A 24,265-nucleotide genomic window follows, 5' to 3' on the forward strand; every position below is an offset into this window, starting at 1 on the left:
AGGCTGATTTAACATATTATATATAGTTAATATCACTGCTTATTTAAAGAAACTTGTGATTATATGTTTTTCAGACCTCATCAGTATTTAAAATTAAACTGAAGTTGTGACTATCTGATAGATAATAACAGTAACTTAATTCACTTTGAAACACTGATTGGATAAATCCACGCTAACATAAAAAAATGCTGTTTCAATTGCTATTTCATCGCATGACTAAAAGTACATTTTAAAATTTCAGAAATCTGCATTTCAGTATATTTGTTAATATATTCTCAATTGACATATACGCGTTACCTGCGAACTTACAAATATTATAAATAGATTTGAAAGCAAATATGTAATCTTAAGATGTATTTATTAAAGTGTCTTTATTGGACTTTCATAAGTTTAAAACTGCATAATGTAAAATACCCTATGCATATTTATGACTCTTTTGGAAAACACGTTTACTTATTCCTATATGAAGTACGCAAAAAATAAAATAAAATAAAACATTTTAATAAGCATCATTAAATTACTATTTGGAACGCTACATCCTTTAACAAACCAGATTTTTAATGCAATTGTTGGAGGTCTATCGATCGTTAAAGTTGTTCAAACGACCATTTTGAACTTATAAAAAGGAAATAGCAACTCATTTTGACAAAAGGCTTAAAACTCATAAGATAATCTTAAATACAATTGTGACAATGGTGATAACACCTCGTTGTTAGCATCCAATGGTTCGGTAAGCACCATAAAAACGAAGTTTTGACACTTTGTGCGTAAAAGATGTACTTAAACAAAATTAATTAAATCTACAATTAAATATTAATTAGCATTTCACAATAAATTTTTTAATACATAATAAGTCACTAAAACTAATTTTGATTTGCACAGAAAATAATGTGTGCTTAATACTATGTTACACATAAACTATTTATTTACACATTTCACAAAATAAAGATGTGTTAAATTTATTGAAATTAAATAAATTGCCCTCTATAAATTATATTAAATGATAAAATTTATAGTCATTTTTATCTAATCTTTTCTTAAATGAATTTTATATGAATTGTTTTTGACAATATTTATGTACAATTTACAAAATAAATTGAACAATTTAAATATTATTTTTTTCGTTGAAAACATACAAAATATTCTCTATTAGCTGAAATAGCTCATAATAAAAAACTTTCAATACTTAATATGTATGACCTAGCTCAATATTCATCCGTGAGCTTCTGAAAATCTAGGTAAATTGATCGAAATTATAATTTATAATAATCACTAATTCCGATCTCCCAGATACAATAGAAATTAAAAAACACTAAAGTTCATATGGAATTTGAGCCCAAGTCTTTCAGGTTAATAGTCAGTGCTGGTCATCATCACATTATGTAAAAAATAACACGTTAATTTCATAACAATTAGTCTTAGTATTTTTTTAAATAATATTTACAACATATATATTTATTGAAGAATATTAATTTCCCAAGCAAATTTAACAAGCCTTAGTTCTTTTGAAGACGTTGTTATGGAACAACATTGTTGGCAATATGACAAAATGATTAATGAGATTTTGAATGTCAACTATTATTTAGATATATATTTGTAGCTACAGAGGGCGTTGACTTTAACAAAAATATTTTTTATTTTTCAACTAAAATAATACTGTTTAAAATGTGTCGAATCGGCAGAATATAATATAAGGCAATAAACGACAAGTATCAATGAATAAGGTAATTTCATTGATTACTATATTTAATCATTTATATCACCTAATATACAATTGTAAAAGTCAACAATAGACACATTCAAAACATACTTAAAAGTTTTCTTAATTTTTTCAGAAAACCCGTTAAATATTCCTAATTCTATAGCTTTTTCAGTCTGTTTTATATAATAGTAATAAGAGAAACAATGCAAATTATTAGATTCCAATATAGATAATTCTGACTTAATAATCATATATTTTGGGTACACACCATACTGTTTGTTTCATACATACATAAAAAAAATGAATTTATTTCTGGCACGGATAATCTGCACTCGGATAATCGAGAGTACACTGTATTAAATACACAAATGTATTTATTTTAGCATTATTTAAAGCTACTGTAATTACCTTTTGATGTGCTAGGCGCATTAGTGTTAAGCCTTGTACATTTAGTAGTTCAATAAATAAATAAATTAGAATAGCATAAGTAGCTTCCAGTCAATTCAACACATCCGCTTTTCTCTCGAATATTTACATTATATTCTTCTCTAGACAATTCTTGGAAAGCTCAGCTGTGTATTTTCCAACGTAGTCTCAAGGTTAGATGTAACCTTGGTCTGGATTTCTGGTTTACGGTTTAGCGACGCCTCGGAGACAATGGGCGTCGTGCATTGGCGCGAAAAAGTGGCCAAGTTAGTGCCTTAAGACACCCGTGGGCATCATTGACGTCACGAGCAGAAATACGCAAAGGATTCGCCACACTCGTGACGATAATAGATTCAGCCGAAATTGGCCACGGTATCGCTAGAATCGCTTTTTGAACATTTTAGCGAAAAGTGGCCGAACGACATTGCGGATCTGAGCTTTTTCGAAGAAGTCCGGAAAAAATATCCTCAGAACAGCGGCAGCAAAATGACGAAATAGTATTTCAAATATGTACAAACTTAACTATATTTGAATTCAAAATGAGCTGCGAAATCAGCTACGTTTCAGTAGGAAGCTGTTGTTCTAGACTAGGTTTGTGTTAGGGGGATTTCTCAAGCTATAACAACGTTCTGGTTAAGACGTCGACGCTTGAGAACGATCAATTGAGCTTTTCAGTACGCTTGCCAGTCACAAGGATTTGGTTGGACTGTCTGAACGTACAGTTCATGTGAGATCACGAATAAAACTAAAATTATTTTGAGCAACTATTTTTTATGTATATTTTACCCTTGAATAAAAATAAAACAACTGAGATCATGATTTTTTTGAGGCAGTATTTAATTTGTATAATCATTTTAATTCCATTGACTATAAAAGTAATAATTATTAATAGATTTAAATTTATTGTAAATAAAATATATATTTACTATAATGACAATGAATAATCAAATATAAATTAAGTCGAAAATTATGTCACGTTAATAAAATACATTTAGATAATCAAAAAACGAATCTCATATGTTGCCACATTCATCTCAAAGTGGAAAACTTTAATTTTATACCGACTTTAGTCGAATGCATCGATGAAAATGCTATTACGAGTAGAGGAAAATTACGTACAACGCATGCAACATCCACTGTCAAAACAAAGAGGGCGTATTTATATTTACAAACGGCCGTCGTAAATATTATTTCTGACTAATCGAATTTGCAAATTCGTTTAGTTGCTCGTGTAGCGCTTGTGTGTTTAGAGCTTTATTGTGTTGGAACCCGTAATGCTTTCGTGTAAATATGTAAACAGCTTGCAAGGAAAGCTTTAACTCTGTCATTAGCTTAAACTCGTAAAACGTTTAAAATGTTACGGTAGTTGTTGGGTGAAATATTACAGTAAAAATTGCTGTTTAAATTTTATTAACATGAAAAGTTCTGAAAATGTATACATATATGTGTATATGTACATTTTATTAATTCTAACATATGATATTTTATATACATGTGTAAATTAATCCTAATGTACTCATCACACTACCCCTCGCAAGCAAATATTATTTTTATGTAAAAAAATAAAATAATATGCATGTATTATCTACGTACATAAAACACATATTTTTATATGTTGGTGAAATTGTAATTCTCTTGAAATATGACACCCAAATCAGTTGCCATTTTATAAAAAAGTTAAAGTGGTATTTTTGCATTAGAATATGTCATGGAATGTCATTTTTTAACGCTAAATGGTAAGCAGATGACTACGCACATAGATTTTTATCAAATTGAAGTGATTTAAAATACTTAACTAAAGCTATTTTAATGTCTTTGGCGAGAACGAATAAATGTATTAATATCAATAATATACATAGTAAACATTAATGGGCAAGGATTAGAACCTTGAGAAATTTCCGATGTGACAATCTATTGTTTTGCTTATATTGAACATATTGTCGACAATTTTAAAATTAAGATTTTGAGGGGACACTCAAAGCAATCCATTTTTTTAAGGATTAGATCATGACAAAATGTAGCAAAAATTAATTTAGAATTAAAATAAAGTAGAAGACTAGTGGAGAAGAAATATGATTCGATTTTGATATTTTTATTTAAAGAGGTAAAAAAATTACAATGAAAAAGCTTTTAGCACTTATGTAAAAATATGTAATTCTATTAGTGAACCTAGTTCTTTAATTGTATAAAGAGTAGTGATAAAATCGTATGAGTATTTCAAGATCAACTTCATACATACATAATATTTATCCGAGGGTGAGTCAAATGAAAACTTTATGATACAACACTTAAACACCGTGCCTTTGTCTTGTAAGTTGACAATATTGTTACTATTGATTAAAGTATAGTGTCCTGTGGCTAGCAGCACGGTTCTAATGAACTACGTGACATCATACGAGTATAGGCGAACTAAGGAACGAATTTATAAATGCTGCCGAAACCAAGTTGATAAATATGAGTTAATTTATTTTAATGCAGTAATTGTTTCAGTCTACCCTACAGAAATATTAACAGAAAACTAATGAGTCTAAGTGAGCTTTCCTTTTTTAGAAGTTCATTAACAACCTTCCAATTAGATGGAAAATATCCTAGTACAGCGTTAAAAATAAATTAAATAAACCTATTAGAACTGTTTTAGTAATTAATATCAGAAAAAAGTCGTTAAGTAAATTACTTCTTAATAGTTTGAAGAGTATAAATCAAAGGCCGATATTTACTTCACGTTCAATTATTATTGTGAAATTCATAAAATAACCCTTTAAACCAGGGGTGGCCAGCCCAAATGATCTTGCGGGTCACTTTGGAAATGCATCATAACTCCGCGGGCCATATATCAAATTATATATCCCCATATTATATTTAGATATTGGCGATTACAAAATAAATATATTTTATAAAAGTGTGATGAATTTCACGCGCCGGAAAAATGTTCAAGGCGAGCCGCATGCGGCCCGCGGGCCACGGGTTGGCCACCCCAACTTGAAAGTTTTTGAACAAATCACTAAAAGCTTTAAATTTATATCATGACCAGAAGCTTTATTTGTATCACTTTTGACTTAACAATATTGATAACAACTATTTGATAAAGAAAGCATTATCAAAAACATTTGTATTTCAACAGAAAAGAGTAGTCAATGTTTTGCAAATATAGCTTTTTCTTGTTGCGTGAATATTTTCTATTCATGAAAAATTTGTAGAATAGATATTTCTAGTTGTTTAAGTTATAGTTATGTCTATAGTAAGTGGAAAATTTTTCTGAATACCACTACATTATTATATAAAAATAATGCACGTGCCGCAAGAGCCGGATTCGGCTCGAGGGCCGCGCTTTGCTGACTCCTGGCCTATTCGAATGAAGATTCTTTGAATATTTTTATTCCAGTTCATTGAAATATATCTGGCATTACGTGGCGATGCGAAAATTCTTTGCGATAATATCAAATAGTGTTACAATAATATAAAAGGACGCGCCGGCGTTACGCCTGACCGTTCACATATAACTCCAACTGTCACCGCTGCGTTTCTTGGTCACTTCTCTCGGCCAGGAGTGAGCTTTCCACAACATTGAGTCACCTCAGCTGGTTTATTTCGGTCATGTTCATATCCCGCGGCAGCCGCGCACCGTCCCTAGCGTGTCACAACATTCGCAGTTGCCACATTTCAATTTTTGAACCACTGTCAAATAACAATATTCTCACTGTTCAAATTCCGAATTTTTTAATCTATCGACGTCGAGTGCAAGATTCGCAAGGAATTCCGTGAAAATAGGCTAATTCCTGAAAAAAATAGCGCGCGGAATCCGGACGTGTACTAATAAAAATTCTCGATAGTGAAAGAAAAAGCTCAAAATATACGGCTTGAATTGAGCAACGCCGCCACTTATTTAATAACGAGTCGGAAAAATTCGGAGGGAGGTCAAACCGCGGGTTATTGACGAAAGAACGCACAAATCACGTCTAAATTTAACGTTTTTTTATTTTCAAACATACACATGCTGTTCAAAAAGTTTCCGAACTTTTAAAAACGCACATCAGTGCGATGTCATAGCGATTATAGTGCGACATATTAATGAACAATCGAAATCCGAGAACTAAAATATTCTCTCGCGCTTATATTTTTTGACAATTTTATGACAAAAAACATCGGGTTATATTTTATTTTTACTCGACTATTTAAAAAAATTCTTTCCTTTTAGAATACCTTGATTGTTACTTAATAGATCATGAAAATATTTCTTTCACAAAAAGTTGTTTAAAAGAGAGTGAAAACATCTCAATATGTGAAATTCTACAAAGGTTTTGCTTTAATCATAATTAATCAGAACGCATATGGCCAATCTGTATTTTTCAATGCTAAATGAAAAGAATATGAATCGATACTTTGAATCCCAGTACAAAGAAAAATTCCTTAGGAATGTGAATATTTACTGTCTGATTTTCTTGAGAGCACTTGCTAACATGCTCTGATAAACTCAGTTCTGTTTACATATTAATGTAATCAAGAATCGTCACGCGTTGCTCTACTATTCGTGCCGAATTCTAGTGCTTTTACTCAGAAACAAGTAATTGTGGTACACCGTTTTGACAAATATGAAAATTTAAACACGCTGTTAAGTTTTCCAACTTCTGAATGGAAAATATATAGTAATAAGTTATTAGGGGAGGATTTTATAAGAAAAGTGATACTGACTATCGAAAATCAAATATGTTCTCTGTCCCGACAACAAAATCTGTTTTTCGTGCATATATAAATCCTGAATGACTTAATGGTTTTGTCTTATGTAGACGGTATATACGATTTATTATTGTATTTTTTCAATATAATTTATTTTTATTTATTAACATGTTACTCCAATGCATCACAAAGGTAAAAAACGAACACAATAATATTTATCACGATTAAAACATGGCTGTGTATGTGCGATCTTTTAAACGCCTATTTAAAAAAGTTAATTTAAAAATTCATTGAATGCAACGGAGACAATGATAATATCCAAAAAGTTCAGAAACATTTTGAACGGTCTATTTACATGGAGCGCGAGCTTTTAAAAACTTCGGCACGATTTTTGCGACAATTTTATTCACACAACATAATAACGCGTATCGATTTCGTTACGATTTGCACATAAATTTTACATCGCGCGATGAAAAGAGTCGATGATTTATTACCGGGTTAATTGACCCATCAGTTTCGAGTGTTATTTTACTCGGTCAAGAATACTCGGGAATGGAACGCGGGGCATATGAATCACTTTTAACACTCAATATATTAATATTAAAAAGATCATTTCGTCACGCTCAAATTGATGATCTCTCTAGAAGCCATTTGTTAATTTATTAATATTCATAAATATGGAAATGGGTCGACTTAAAAATATAAATAAATATAATGAATAGCTCACTTTAAATCTCTGCACGTTGAAGGGAACGCCGTCCAAGGAAGCGTCTGTCGATATCCTCTCGGAGCTGCCTCTCAACAGCTCAGCTAGAAGTTCTGCACTCGCCTCAGGTTTTCTCTTAGGCTCGCCGCTTTGTCTGGATGCGAATCCTTCCAATTTGGAAGGACTAGAAGTAGTCCTCTGATGGAACACTGTCACTTTGTTTACGGCGTCCGACGCCGAGGTCGCGGGATTCGGCGCCGAATACGGTATGTTAGCACTCACTTTACGTTTGGGAGAAGAACGTATGACCGATTTAGGGTCACCGAGACCCAGACCGAACGAACTTTTCAACTGTGTGTCATCCAGAGATAAATTTCCGGCACCCCTAGTCCTGGTAACGGCGCACCTGGGCTCGGACGCTCCCACTGAACTGGTCGTAGAATTCAAGGAAGTGCGACTGGAACTCACGTTGGGGCTGATCGACCGCTGAGGAGGTGCGGCTACCAGTTCATCTAAGAACTTCAACTCTTCGTCGTGTTTCGATAGCTTACCCACTTCGGGCTTCTTCATCTCTGCTTCTAACATCTGTCCGTACGGTCCTCTAAGAGGACGCTTCGAATAACGCCTAGGAACGTGAGAGCATCTTTCTTTGCGACATCTAGATTCTCCATCCGAGAAATCTGAAGGATTAAACGGCGACGGAGAAGCTGTCCTGTCTCTAATCGGGGTCGACGGCCCACCCGCTTCGCTCTCCCCCTCCGACAGCGAGTCCGTCCTCACGATAGGTCTACATTTTCCGTCACAGAGCTTAGCGGGACCGAAGTCTTCTTTTTCTTCTGAACTTTGGTACACCAACGCGGGTCTTGAATCCCACCTCGGTCGCGTCAAGGGTTTCGGCCACGGGACGGCCGCACAATCTTCGCCGTCAGGACTCAGAGATTCGTCTTGGGGAGCGTTCCACACGAAAGCCGCATCCAATCCGTCGCGGCGCGGCGCGCTCGAGTCGCTCGACGCTGGAGTAGCTTCGAAGTCTAGCGCGTCAACAGACTCGGGCAGAATCGACCCACCTGTCTCGTCTCTGATGGGCCACTTTGCGATATATATGCCTTTCCTCCTCTTGGACTTGTCTGAGATGCGCCGTCTCTCCTCAGAAGGCGGTGGAGGCGGTCTGCTTGGGTTTTGAACCGTGGCCAGCAGATTCTCCACCTGCTCACTCGTGATAGTCTCGTCGTCTGGTCCCTCCGACACTTCTGGGGATCGGTCTTCAGTGTCGCCGCACGAGCGGCGCTTTGGAGGTTCGCCGGACCACACTCTCACGGAGCACTCATAGACCGGCACGGGAATAGGGGCCAGAGTTTCAAACGATTCGTCGTCGACAGTTTCTATCGAAGCGTCTATCTCGGGTTCACCGCACCCCGCGCGGTTTTTCTGCTCTACGGGTAACGGGAATTCGAAAGGACAGAGGCGTTCTAGCGCATCCTCTGTAGGGGAGGCGGCATCGCTGTGAGCCCGCGCACTGTCAGCCAGAGAAGGATCACTCTCTTCTCTTGTTTCTCGGAGAGTTTCGCTCTCCGGTATATGCTGGAGACTCTTTCTGCCTTCGTAGAGTTCGGGGTCGGCGCCTGGGCTGCGACCTGGTAGTGGGTGAGTTAGCGATCTAGTGCCAGAGTGTTTGTCCCGTCCTAGAGGAACTCCTTCGTCGGAACCTACGGCTGAGTCTACGGACGGAGTAGAACTGAGGTCTTTCTGGTCGGATTCACACTGGCGGATGCGTTGTCTGGTGTATTTACCGTCAATAGCGTCGAAGTCTACCTGCGAGAAAGATGCGCTGCGAAAGGGTACGGTGCGGTGCGCGTATGAGTGAGCAGGGTCAGCGCACACCGGCGGTGTCTTGGAGAGACGATGATGCCTGGGAGGCGGCAGAGGCGGTGGAGGGGTCGGGGCGTCGAGAGGCGGCGCTCTGCCCATGAGCCTCTCGGTGAGCTCTCGCAAGCGCTCCGCCTTGTGGGAGCGCGGGCGGTCGGCGGAGGCGGCGCGTCCGCCGAGGCGGAAGCGCTGCAGTCGGTCCAGCGCGGCCGGCGTCGGAGCTGGCGGCGGCGTCGTCGACGCGGCTGGCCGTCGTCCGCGACAGCAGGCGGCGCGAGACTGTCCGCAGCAAGCGACGAGCGCCCGGCCGGCTCCGCCGCTATATTTAGCGGACGACAGTCGCACGCCGTACCGCACGCCGCCCACGGATACGAACGCTCCGGCCCTACAACAAGAACACCCTCAACATCTAGTCACCACACTTTTTTGCTTCGCCATCTCACCTGATGGCATATAACAGGGGTCCCCAAAAATTTTAATGTGTGCGTCGTATTGAGCTATACTATAGAAGACTATTATATCGTATTAACTATTATTATCTCAAAGAACCCACAATATAAAATTAACTTAACATATTATCCACATTATTAACAAATATTTACAAATTATTACGCGCAGGCAAAAATTACAAAAAATATAGTTTGGTGACCCTTGAAATATATTATTTAAATTAATATAAAAAAATACACAATTATTTTATTATATTTGTTCATCATTCTAATAACAGTGCTCATAAAAATATATTCAGCCCATACATACTCATTTTTGATACATAAATACGTTTTAAAATGTGTACAAGTAAGGTGTGCAAACGAGCGGCAGCGAGTGAGTGTTGGTTAAAATAGTGAACACCCCATGAATAACTTTCTGCAACGAATATACTTCACAACATTAATTTATAATTGTATATAAATAATGAAAATGTTTCAACAAATCTACTATTATATTACACACATATTCGAATCACTCATGGTTGCAATAAAAACGTATGTGAGATAGGTTCCTAAAATGAAACAGATATCTGTCTATACTTATTTCGAAATATTTTGGACCTAACCTAATGAAAGTTCAAAAACTATAATTAATTTTGGAACTTTCATTAGGTTAGGTTTGGGTTTCAACAGAAAATGGACGTTTCTCAACTGTCAAATAATTTTATGACATTTTAGAACAGCATATAATTTCACTAGCACGTATTAGCTAAATTACATTTTCGCTAGTAGAAATATATATCTACTGGTGTAAATGTATATTAACTAAAACCATGTTTGGGATAGATTTTTTAGATTTTTTTAAGGATAACCCAAGAATTTCTAGTTTTAGTCTAGTCTTTTTCAGCTTTTTCAAGGCTGAAGAAGGGCAAAAGTTGGCTAGTCAGTGATCGTTTTTTTCAATATTTCGATTTCATTAAAATTCATAGTATTTCATTACATTTTTATGAAATAGTTGAAGCATTTATTAATTTTACAATGCCTTCAGAAGTTGTTCCAGTTTAGTTGATTTTAGACGGGCAATATTCGCACACAATAAATATAGATGTTATTGAATTGTCTCTACAAAACCATGTAGCAATGGTTTGTTTGCCACCATACTCGACTCATAAAATGCAATTGTTGGATATTAGATATATTATGCGCAAGACATTAAAAATTGGTTAAGAAATAACCCAGGTCGAGTTATTGCTATTCACAAAATTTGCGAGTGATTTTATAACTTAACTTCACAGAAATGATATCACCGCTTTATTTGCGGACGATACGACTATTTTATGTTTTTATAAAAATCTCTATCGAGCAGTAGATAGATTGTAAAATGGTTCGATAAATGGCTAGTCACGGCAAATATCAATAAAAGCGTTGCAGTAATGTTTTCTTGTAGAAGAAAAAAATTCTTCGCAGTTGATAAATTAGTAAAGATTAAAATGTATAGCAATTTTCTAGACTGGCAAAATACGGCATAGAGTTAGGTCCACCTTAGATCTAAACTTTCATAGAAATCTCATATAGATAAACTTATTCTAAAAACTAAAACAATAAGAGCAAAACTATGTCGTAAAAGTAAATTAAATATAAACAAATTACTTATCTTTAAATCCATAATTAGACCTGCATTTTCGCACGCTTCCTTGGTTTGGGGATGCATAATTAATACTCGTAAGTACCCGATAAAATATTTCGTTAAGAATCGCAGCAAATACTCCATGGTTTATCCGCATCTCGATATTACACCGTGATTTAAAAATAGATACCCCAACTGAACACTTCAATAAATTAAATGTAAAACACAGTGAGAGAATTAAAACTTATAAAAACGTATTTATAAAAATTATACGATATTAAAAAATATGCTAAAATAGATACTAGTTAATGTATGTGTATATAATATACGTAAAAATATATATTATGTGTTTTTATATAAAAAATAAACAATTGAACAAATTAATAATATTTAAAAAAAAATGAAAGTACCTTAATTATATATTAGTGCACTCTTGATGCATGAACAATTTTGATACTTAATTCATATTTAAAAAAAAAATATAGTAGACATCTGGAACTTCTGGTTATTGGCAGTAAAACCAAGGGCATTCGAGAGAACTAAAATTAAAAAATCACTGTTGATTATAACAGCTAGATTGAAAGATCTTTGTAGATTAGTTCTAAACAAAATGGGTTCTGAAGTGAGAGAATTTTTAAAAAGAAAGGGGTTGCCAGTGGGTCTTTTTAAAAATTAAGGATAAGGTTAAGGTGTAACCCCAGATTTATTGGATTCTGGTGAATCTAGGGCTTTGAAAATTCTGACAAATATAACGAGTTTCAAACTATAAAGGTTTCAATTTATGAATGCTGCATAAATTGTTTTTTATATAAATTAACCTAATGAGTCACACCATGCCACTGACTTCTGTAAATTAACCAATATATATATTAATAAAATACGGTTGTGTAATTCATACTGATATTCTAAATTCGTTAAAATATTTTCTATAACAAAGATTCCTAGTAGATAATTTATTGTAAATATATAAACTAATAGTCTGTATTACAAATAAATTTGTGCGTATATTGAAACGAAATTCGTGTTTTTTAATTATTTGTGTCCCCTTTGACATTTAATAGTCTGAATAAACACTAGTTGTAAACGTAAGTTTCACGAGCAAATATTTGATTTATTACTAACGGAAATACCCGGTGTTGCTAGATTTTATATTATTCGAAACTAGGATACATCACACATAGACTACGACATAGTATATTCCTTAAATAATATTTTAATGCACATAAACAATGATTAATACAACTTAATCATTTGAAATGCTTGCAGGACTGAAATAAAAAATTTAATTGAGAAGAAATAAGCAGATCATTGCTTTTAATACATTTTTTACAAAAGCCTAACCATGTTGCTAATAAAAATCATTTAGAGAATTCCTCCAAAAAAAATGTATTTGAAATATGGAGAAAAATTATTAGAACGTATTTTTATCCAGTGAAGATAGTTCAGATATCGCAGTAATTGAAGATAATGAATACGCTGGATGAGTAATTAAATAGTCAAATCACGAACAACCATAAGATTTCTCTATTTTAAAAGAAAAAACTAAATGAGTTTATGATTTTCCAATCAACTGGACAATGGACGCGAAATTTTTTTATTTATATAAATCATTGCTGACAATAAAACATCGACAGAAAACGAGCGAGTATTCATAATAGCAGAAATATTTATCATAAAAATTGCAAACACAGGCTATTTAATTTAGCTTTAAATTCATTAGTATTTCTAATAGCTTAATTTTCTCAGCAAAAATAAAATATTTATTTATATTTTTTGTGGGTGATTGTATATTATATATTTCCTTAAAAAAATGTATTAAAAAATACGCCTTTTTATCTAAATTTGTTTTAGCAAATTACCGTGTTGGCATTTTTAACACTTAATACCTTTATACATATAAATATTTATCATAAAAGTCCTATAATTTTATTGATAAGCAAACAAAAGTCTTGAGTCCCGAGACTTTGACATAGTCGAGACTTCAGAATCTCTATTGTGGACGCGTACTAACAAGCTGCAAAACACAAGATTTATTAATAATTTATTTGCTTAAGCGGTCCATTTAATACATATTTAAAGGTTCTAAAATTAATTTTACCCTTGCAAGTCTTACCATATAGATTACCTCAAATAAGGTGAAAAAAATTGAGGTATTAAAGATTAAATAAACATCAATAAAATTTTACATATTATTTCTGAAACTAAAATATGTATGAATGCACTTAGAAGGACTTATTGACGACAGATACAGTTTTTTTGTTTTTTGAGAAAATCGTATATAAGTCAAAGTCAAAGCAATTGAATATATATCATTTTTCAACTATAAGGACGATATTATTAAAAATGTTTACTAGAATGGGAGTATTATATAACTTTCTGTTAAGAAATGCAAAAATATTGGCTAAAGATTTAAACATAAAAATAATAGACGAAATAAGATTTTCGTTGCGTAATATTTATATACAAAAAGTGCTAAATATGATATCTAATTCACCTGTTTAGATTATTCCACAGATCGAACGACGCTCGCGTTTATTTATATTGGTCGTGATGATGTTTTTTCTGCCATAAGGAATTTTTATGAATCGGCCGGCAAAATCTTGGACTGTCATCGTATTATGCGCAAACTATTAATACGTCACTAGTGAAGATATTACGACTTGTAAAAATAAACCGTCCCAGTGTCGAATTTAGAATTGCCACCAAATTCTTAGACTAGGAAATATGAAATATCCTACACTCTGAACGCGCATGAATGAATCCCGCCTTAAATCTAGCGAATGTATTAAATCGAGACTACTATTAATAAGATATTTCGCATCTTACTGCATATATTTTTTTCACCGGTAAAATCAAAGGCGTAGCTTCGATTTTCCGATAACTAATGTATAATAGATTATTTCCAAATGCTATTCAGAATTTTTGAAATAATAATATTAAAATAAAATCTAATAGGCAGTATCTATGCATGTATGAACATATATTTTATATTTTTCAGATATGCATACAAAATTATACAAATTATACATATATAGGGCTACACCACTGGTTTATTTTGGAGTTAATCTTATTTTAATCTACCGTTTTGACTTAAAAATACTTAAGGAAAATATACGACGTTTTATTATTGAATATTCGCGACCAAGTTTTTATTAAAACTTTTATATATAGAAATCTATAGTTATCTCTTAATGTTTTTCAACAAAGCTAGATCATTTTTAACTTTGTTTACTAATACAAAAAAAATAGTAAATTACATATTTTTATTTTTAATTATAAGCATTTCATTTTAACAATGACACATTTCTTAACTACTATGTTACACAGTTCCTTTACAATCTTAATACCGATTCATATTTAACTACTTAAACTAGACTGCATTTTATTAAGATTAGAAATATATGTATATAAGTCATAAGTTATTCTCAAATAGATGCACAAAAGAATATTTTATTCACAAAAAAAATAAAATAAAACGATTTATAATAATAATCTACATACTGAATTATTAATATTTACTACAGTACAAGATCAATTAATCTGCCTACAAGTTATACTGTCATTTGACATTTTCGAAATGCACTCATCCCTCGATTTGCGCAATAATCACCTTCCAGGAAATATCGCGTAAATCGTAAACGAATTTTTTAATAAAACGATCGAGTATTCACGTTTATTTTACATTTCTTCAAAATATAATGTAAACGAGCAAAATCTTCAGTGATGCGCGTGCACTCCAAAAGCAACTCAGGACACACTGCATGGGCAGTGGCAGAGGTTCCATATGTAAGTCAAGTACAAGAAGTGGGAGTAAGTTATTAACTCATGCGTTTATACACTGCCGCACTACAAGTGTGAAATCATAAATGTTTAATTTAGAGTTTTAAAAAACTGTTTTTTCTTAACCGCGTTTATCGAGGGATAAGTTTATACAGTAAAAGTATTCAAAATGAACTATCAAATGAATGCATTATATGCATCCAATCTTAATCAATCGCCAGACTACTTTGAAACTATGCAATTAACTCTTTTAATGGCATCTATATATTTTTGTCACACTAACAGTATTGATTTATTATATAATTCACACACGAGTACAAGATAGCAAATGTCAACAAAGGATCACACAAACAAGAATTACATATTTGGCCAGACATAATGCATTTGGGTAACTGATGATTTTGTGAGGAAAAATGCCTTTTACGCCATCCGACGTAAATTACTAAATATCTTTGAACAAACTAAAATACTTTCATATTTATTTTTGTCACGCGATTAACAGGAAAAAAATCCGGTGCAAAAACGTTTTCAATATGTGAGATGTGAATTATATTGTTTGTCAAAAGCAAAGAAATTCCGCCCGAAGCTCAAGCACTAATATTTCACATATAAAGTGTTTACGCAGACATTTGTTATGATAAAAATATTTTTGTTATTAACTAATTTTTCAAGTTGAATAATATTATTTCGAAATGGAAAACGCAGATATTCTATTACCGCTTAAATCAGCTACAATTGCTCCATTGGAACGTAGAAGACACCGAGTAATGAAAATTGTATTTAATTAAAGTAGAAATACCACGTCAGAGTAAGCACTTCTGCTTTCACTTCCGACTTCGAACTATGCTACAATTCAGACCTTAAGCTTACAACCAGTGAAGCTCACCAAATTGACACGGACGACACCATCGAAATTTTTACTTAAGCAGTCAATCAGCATTTTCAATGCGCCTTCTAGGACCTTTCACTTTGAGCTAGAAACGAAAAAGCTTCAAGAAAGATCGCTACATAACAGTAATTAATCAAAGATCAATGACTTATACACAAACTTCAAAACAATTACATTTACTCTAATTAAATTTTACCAGAATGTACCACACTGGATCACTCACTGAGGCTCAAAAACCTCCCTCTATAATGTTGAATTAATAATAGTATACTAAATACGTCTTACTCGTATTTTTAAAAATAGCTCAATCTATTTACTTTATTATTTTTTTGTGTTAGTATGAGTGCGATAGAGAGTTTCGATTGCACCCCTTATTCTTGACATTTGCGGCCAAGATATCAGCGCTAAATAACACTATTCTTAAACAAACCATCTAGCATTTCAATTCCTTGTAGCTAGACGCAGTGTGTCTGGTCGTTGAGAAGCTGAATGTTTTAAGCGATAGATATAATGAGCTGAGGAAGTATCATGTGTATTTGTTTTGTATTTTTAATTTTACAAAACATATTGTGCATATTTGTAATTATAATATGTATATGTATATATAAATATGAATACATGTTTAAATATTAGCAGATTTATGGCATATGTATGTATGTATATATTATATGTTACAGTGAATTTATATTTTCACTATTATATATATAATTTTACTAAACAGAACTGTTAACATGTATCAAACAATTGATTTATAATTTTCCTGTGCAATATCAGTGAAACTGTATTTATTAACTGCGCGTATGACTCGGTATATGTCCGTTCGGAACATTTATTTTATAACTATGTTTTATAAATAACTAATAGACGTTAGTGTAATTATATGCTGCTCTAAACTGTCATTGAAACTCAATTTGAATTTATATACAGTTTTAGAACTTTCATTTGATTAGGTTTGGGTTTAAACAGCAAATTAATATTTCACAATTATAAAATTAAGTTTCAATGACAGTTTAGAGTAGCATATAATTTCACTAGCACCTATCAGTAAAATTATATTTCCGCTAGTAAATATATGTATAATATATATCTACAGGTAAAAATGTATTCGGATATGATTTCAATAAAACGCAAGTGAAAATATGACTTAACTGGTAATACAAATTCATTGTAGCATATTCATATGTATTTGTATGAAATGTTTAAGTAACTATTATGTAAAAAGAATGTCATGCACATTTGGGAAACCTGTCAAGTCAGATTTGTAATAAACAAATATTTATTTACTGGTGTGCAACTTTGCTTGTACTTTTCCAAGCACTTTACAATTATTACATGTATATATTTGTGTATTTACATTGAAAACAAACTTAAGCCCTTTGTATATATTATGTTAAGTATTTAAAGTAAAGCTAAACGTATTTAAAATTATAGTTTGTATACCTATTCCATTGGGAATTTGGATCGACGATCGAAGATACATCGACATCTTTCGGCTTCGGCAGTAAGCTTTCTCGTTGAGGTTTCCCATTTAAGCCGCTTGGCGGCAGTAGTGGCGGCGACCGCGAACGGGACGACATGTCGGTAAAGCAGATGACTGTTCCATCACCTCATAGCTCCAAACACTCAACTGTCAAAACGAAAATTCAAATTACAACCACGCTGCTATTTAATAATAAACAGTAAAACAATTGTACCAAAAATTATCGATAAAAGCATTTTATACCGATATAATAACAATCAAATAAGATAATATAATATTGATAGTTACATTTCAAATTTGAGGTTAATTAATTGTCATTTTACAAAGTCGTCATGACAGGCAAACGCGCGTGCGCATTTAGTTAATTAATTAAATAAACTTTCTAAATCACCTGTTACGCTTTCGATGAATGAAAAAGGCGAAATAAATTAATGAATGAACGCCGCGCGTGTCAAGGACCAGTTTATGGATCCTCTCATACGTTTTTCTGAACGCGTTCCAAGTCCGCTACGCCGTTAAAACGCCTCGAAAATAGACTTCGATAAGATTTTTTAATATGCCCTCTTCTTATTTTATGGGTATGTATTTATGCATAATGTCTTAGTTAAAACGGTTTGAGTGACACCGCGGTTAAGCTCGCATAATTCCGTTTACGGTTTTAATAAGAAAGCGTTGGCGCGGAAGCGATGGCGGCTGACAACCTGGGTTTTCTTGTTTGCGTTTTGTGCTACGCAATTAATTATCATCAAAGCGCTTAAGATTAAAATATCATAAATTGGCGAAATGTAAACTAGTTATTATCATGCAAAAGAAAAACGTTTTTAAAACACAATTCCTTTTTATATTACTTAAAAGAAGAGAACTAACATATTCTTACCATTTCTTACAATGCAATCGCTTTAAATTTAGTTAAAATGTTTTATCATAACAACCAAAAATAAATAGCTTGATTTGTTGTTAAAATATCGGCACAATGCACAACAAATATTATTTCATCGCTAGCGATATGACGTTCAAATTTCCTTTCCAACGCAATTAAAACGCTCAGATATATTTTCCTGACTACAACAAAGGAATTTGCGATAGAAATGAAAGGTTCTCAGGCGTAATTTCAGCTTTTTTTCTAGGAGGTAGGGAGGCAAAAGTTGGCCAGTCATTTTAATAAAATTCATATTACAATTTGATATTGACATTTCGTAGATGTGATCTGATTATTTTTATTTATCTTTATATATTGATGAAGTGAATATTTATTAAAAATAAAAATTAATTTTAAATTAAGTAATCTAAATAATTATATCAATTTTAATAATAACAACAATTTTTATATCTATTATTTTTATATTAATTTTTTTCATTAAATGACAATTCTGGCAGATGCAAATGCCCTCTCCTGCCTCCCCTCCCCCTCCTTCCAAATGATGTCTCTGCGTAATTTGGCAAATAGTCTTGGACAAGTGGATTGCAAACCTACACAACTGTGCAATTTTTCTTTTTTGAATGAATTTTGGATGATTTTTTTTACATGCTCCTGTAGTTCAGCAGGCTTGATGTTATCGTTACAGAAAACTTTTTCACATAAAAAATATAAAGTTTTTAATTTAATCTTCGCCAATTAAACACGTGAACCTGAATGACATGGCGAGCAGCGCCCAGGCGCAGATGGTTTACAATTTACGCTGAATGTTCAACAAATATTCTAATTTTCATGAATATAAAAAATACTTCAGATGTGAATTGACATGTTTATTCCTTTTTATAAAGTAAAACGACGTGTTTATGTTCGAAAAAACTAAATTTGAATTCATTTAAAACAACGCTGCGCACGGACGTTGATTATATAATTATACGGCCGTTGTAAAATTATTAAGAGCCCTCTCTAATTAGAAGAACCAACATTTTATAAATTGCATAACAATACATCATCTTAATGTATTATGCAAAGATAAATTCGAAAACGAACCTAACACGTCATATAGGTACCTATATATATTTTATAAAAATTAGGTTACAATTTTTCATTTTTGCACATATCATGCAATATTTTTTAAACTATAATACTTTATTTTTTTACATTGGCAACATTGCTGTCAACTAACGGATACCTCGTGACCGATTGTCAGTTCAGTGAGAAAGTACACTTAGAAACCCGCAAAATAATATGTAAAATCAGGCAAATGTTCAAGGCCAGCTCAAGACAGTGCAAGACCGCGGTTGACACTTTTTGCTACATATGTGGAACATACATATCTGTCAAACAGAGAAATAATGTAACACTGTTGGGGCTTATTTAAATTTAGATTTCGTTATGGCCAAAACTTGGTTATGACAAATATATCAACTTAGTGTAAATCTCAAGTCAAATCTCTATAATATTTTAAGCAAATCAAAATAAACTAGAATTGGAAATAATCAAATTTCGAAATGATTAATATTTTATGTCCATAGTAATGTCTTGTTTTGGCTCCACATATTTGGCTGAACCTATATTTTCTGATATGAGCAATATAAAATCGGATATACGATTTTTTTTAGTGATGAACATCTTGACTAATGTTCCCGATTATCTCCTTCATTGTAAAATCCCAACTTTAAAATCGATGTTGCGTGTCCAACCAAACGAGTTGGCCCTAAAACACATTGATAATGACCATGTATTATGCTGATCATCTATCAACATAAAACTAACATTGAGGTTAAAATACAGATCATATATTATAAATACAGGCTATTCTCTATAAATACTGACCATTCATTATTTATACAGCTTTAATACTGACCGGTGTATAACGATCAAGATTTATAAATACTGACCATATAATATTGAATACAGCAATAACAACACTAATGCCAACAGTAAAAAATAATTCTTACCATTTAATATAAATTCTGGACCCGAATAATACGAGCCATATTTTACTACAGTATTAAAATAAGTTCCGCATAGGTGCTAAATTTTGATAATAATAACCCGAATAAAAAATGTTCTTTCGCCGCAATAATAAAAACGTTTGATATATCCCAATTATATTGAAAATACTAATTATATTGAAAATACTACCAAGAAGTAGGTCTCGACCGAATGGGTTAACCACCCCCATGTGTTGGCGATGAAATGTTTTGACGTGCTTGCTTCTTGTTTCCTCGTCGTTGATTCTGAAACAAATATGATGCTTGTTAAAAAATATGTTGTTTTTATATAACATAACATATACATAAAAGATTAAATAAATTCTAATTCTCTTCAAGCGTATTAGTGTTTATGAGATTTTTCTCACTACAATAGAGATAAATATTATGTTTTGTTACGCAAAATAATTGTGAAAATTATTATATGTGAAAAAACTAATTATTCCCACTGCGCGATTCATATAAGCATATAATTTAAAAATATTATATGTATTGGTTTTAGGCGACCTTTCGGTGAAGCAGTAGAAATATACGAGTACAATAATACCCTTCTTTTTATTTACAACCCCTGGGTTCTGACTTCCCTTAATTTATTTGTATAAGAAACCGGTTTTATAAACTCCCCTTCATTTTAATTTTATTGAAGACGGTTCATTGTATCACATAATTTTGTAATCAATACAGATTGTATTCGGCATTGTCATTCCTTCGTGCAGATCCAAAAGTTTGCATGGAATATTCATTTTGTGAAACATAGTCATTCCGTTTATTTTGATTTTTATAAAGAAGCCCATTACAGGCTTACAAAAATTGCCGTAGCGGACGGTATTTCACGTCCACTTGGCGGGGTATTGGTAAAAGTTTTCAACTAGCAATAATCGCACCTCGGATAAACCTCATTGGTTACGATATCGCCGCTGCGCAAAGTTAACTTAGGGAGACTCGACCTCCCTATATATACGAGTTCGCATATATTGTACTTGCGAGGATCCAAGGTAAGTATTGCCATCTAGTGGTCGGTTTTAAAATGAATAAAAAATATTATTATTTAATAATGTATAATATATTTTCTATATATGTTTAATAATATGTGTATGCATATTTTATTATTATTGAAATTATTTAAAAAATATATAAAATAAAATTTAAAAAAAAAAAAAAAACATGGTAACTTATATTACAGTAGTTTAGACATTTGCAAATTTACATGTATTTTAATAATATAATAATATAAAAATAATAAAATAAGTGTTTAAGTGAGAATAATGGATAATGATAAAAAATAAAAAAAACGATTAACATGTTCTTGTCATTGTTATTAGTATTGAAATTTAATATACTATGTATATTGAATATTGCACTAACATGTCAACTAAACATTATTGTAAATTATATTTTATTGACAATACCAACCATATTTTTAATATAGAATCTAAATACATTTTTAAAATATGTTATAATATTGAAAAAAATGTTGATTACATCAATAAAATATCTGTACCACAACGCCTGGACTAGACATTTTGAGGCAAAATATCAACTATGTGTTTTTTTTACTTTCAATAAATATAATATTCTGCAAATATAAGATATTACTCAAATTTGTAAAGAAAATGGACTTATTGATAATCACATTATATAAAAAATATCCCATAGAACACAGTAATAGTACAATATTTATAAAAATATAAAGTTTTGAACATACCAAAAATAAAATGAATTGAATATTCATTTTCAACTAATTTTATAATTAAAATTGTATTTTATATACTTATAAAGTTTTTTTTACATCAAAGAGGCTATAAAAATATATTTGAGATCGTCACATAAAATAAATCAGAATATTATAAAAATTTCAGTTATTTAATTTAAAAATTTTCGGTGGTTCAAACTCACTTGCTCAAATTTGTTTTATTTAATATAACTATTCCTGCTTTTTTTAAGCAAATTTTTGCTCTGTTGTAAAATCACGTTCATTTTATAATTTTTCTGAGAAAGTGACGATCTTAAATAGGTTTTTATAATTTTTAATTTACTAAAGCCTCTTTCAGCAGAAGCTACAGTGACCGGTAATGTTACAATTATCCTTGACGCAATATCCAAATTTGGTTATGACTGTATTTGAGATCTGGAATTAATTCTATTGCATGATTTTTTAAACTAATTATTTCTGACAATAATGCATTATAATTATTATCGTAGATATTTGGAGGCAAAATCAAAATCAAGCTTTCTGCGTTCATTGACATAAATTTCACAACATGGGTTCAAATTTGGGCAGCTGAGTTTAAACTGTAATCATTGACAAAATTAGAGGCTATTAGCATCTCCTTTGAAGGAAGTCAAAATATTTATAGCAGTAATTCTAGGCGTCGTCCAGCTTACTATTATGATTTATTCATAAAATGATTTGTTAATAACGATGAAACATGTGTTCATTACTATTAGTCTAAATAAGTGTTAAATCACAATAGAATAATATCACACTAACTAATGAAGAAGTAAAATAAAATGACATGAAATGGCCACAAAAGTTGTGCTGTTCCACCAGGATAATGTTCTATCTAGCACAACAGCAGTTTCGAAGGCTGAAATTTGTCGGTGCAGCTTTGAATTAAAGCCCTTCTTCACATTCGTATAATCTATCAGAATTCGATCTATTTCTGTACCTCAAAAAACACTGAAAAGCAACGAGTTTCGTCTACCGAAGAAGTTTTAGCAGCCGTAACGGAGTATTTATAAGACTGACATTACAGCATTGATGTACCAAGTGTACTATGTTGAAAAATAATATAAAAAGCTATATATTAATTCCTTTTATGTTAGGCTGCGATGTTTTCAATCTACCAATAATGTAAATCAAATTATATTTTTTTCCTTAATATTAAAAAAATTTGGCCCTTAGTATGATGCAAAATACAATAAGTGATATGAAAAAAGCGCTTACATAAATTAATGAGCTTAACATATTTATTAATTAAATTAAAATAGTGATTTCGCTTTGGGTGGTCACCGTGGGCGTCAAAAAGTAGACGGCAAAACATAATCTAAATATTTACAAATAGTGAAATGCGAAATGTATCTTACTCATTTTTAATTATAGATAATTTCACATTGTAAAGAAGCAGAAACCAAAAAATCTTGCTAGACAGAACAAAGTGCCAAAACAATCTTGAAAGCAAATCCCTCAAAAATCATCGTTGCCTCTTAACTGTATCTATTACTGTTATTTGGTGCAATTTCTTGTATCAGTAGAAAGTATATGATTATATTTTTAATTAATATAAATAACGGTCATTAATTGAGCATCTTATACGTGCATAAACTGTCAAAGTTGTTTCATCTACTTTTTGCAGGCCAAACTGTCACGGATCAATCTTAATCAAACAATAAAAAATGTTCGATTTTGTTGCCAATTGCCAGATTACAACAGTGAAAAAAAATAGTTAATCGGCTTATGCATTAATCGCAATTACTAAAACAAATGTAGCGATTTTTTATTCGTAACACATCAGTTATAAATATAGATAAAATGGAGTGACTTCAGTATAACCTAAATGCAAATTCGGACATGGAAAATGTAACATTGTTTATACAACTGTCTTTGAATTGCGTTTCAAGAATGGTGGCATTTTTTTTAAGTTAAATGAGGTGCTTAAACTTTATTTTAATTTCGCAACAATATTTATTATCAACATTAACGTAGCATTATTATGAGAACTTTTATGAAACATCAATTATGTATGAAATAAATATTTAAGATATCTCAACAAG

At 32.1% G+C, this 24,265-nt stretch overlaps 1 protein-coding gene and 1 non-coding gene across 9 annotated transcripts in view; both read right to left on the reverse strand.

Moving 5' to 3' along the window:
• The window catches only part of LOC148231944 (rho guanine nucleotide exchange factor 17), an 80,316-nt gene that overhangs the window by 36,008 nt on the left and 20,043 nt on the right, over positions 1 to 24,265 (reverse strand). For all 8 annotated transcript variants that reach the window (XM_088191697.1, XM_088191696.1, XM_088191695.1 and 5 more), the window contains 3 exons: positions 20,643 to 20,737; positions 17,542 to 17,728; positions 7,530 to 9,759 (listed from right to left, as the gene is read on the reverse strand). In XM_088191697.1, coding sequence (XP_088047823.1) covers positions 7,530 to 9,759; positions 17,542 to 17,678 — 2,367 coding nt within the window. In that variant the 5' untranslated portion in view covers positions 17,679 to 17,728; positions 20,643 to 20,737. The remainder of the gene's footprint in view (positions 1 to 7,529; positions 9,760 to 17,541; positions 17,729 to 20,642; positions 20,738 to 24,265) is intronic.
• LOC148231945 (U4 spliceosomal RNA) lies at positions 21,281 to 21,420 on the reverse strand. The gene has a single exon (XR_015810890.1). It is a non-coding gene; the product is annotated as a U4 spliceosomal RNA (small nuclear RNA).

The sequence above is a fragment of the Plectrocnemia conspersa genome, unplaced genomic scaffold, assembly GCF_051122295.1.
Source record: "Plectrocnemia conspersa isolate PC_06_02 unplaced genomic scaffold, ASM5112229v1 ptg000009l, whole genome shotgun sequence".
In the NCBI taxonomy this organism is placed as follows: domain Eukaryota; kingdom Metazoa; phylum Arthropoda; class Insecta; order Trichoptera; family Polycentropodidae; genus Plectrocnemia; species Plectrocnemia conspersa.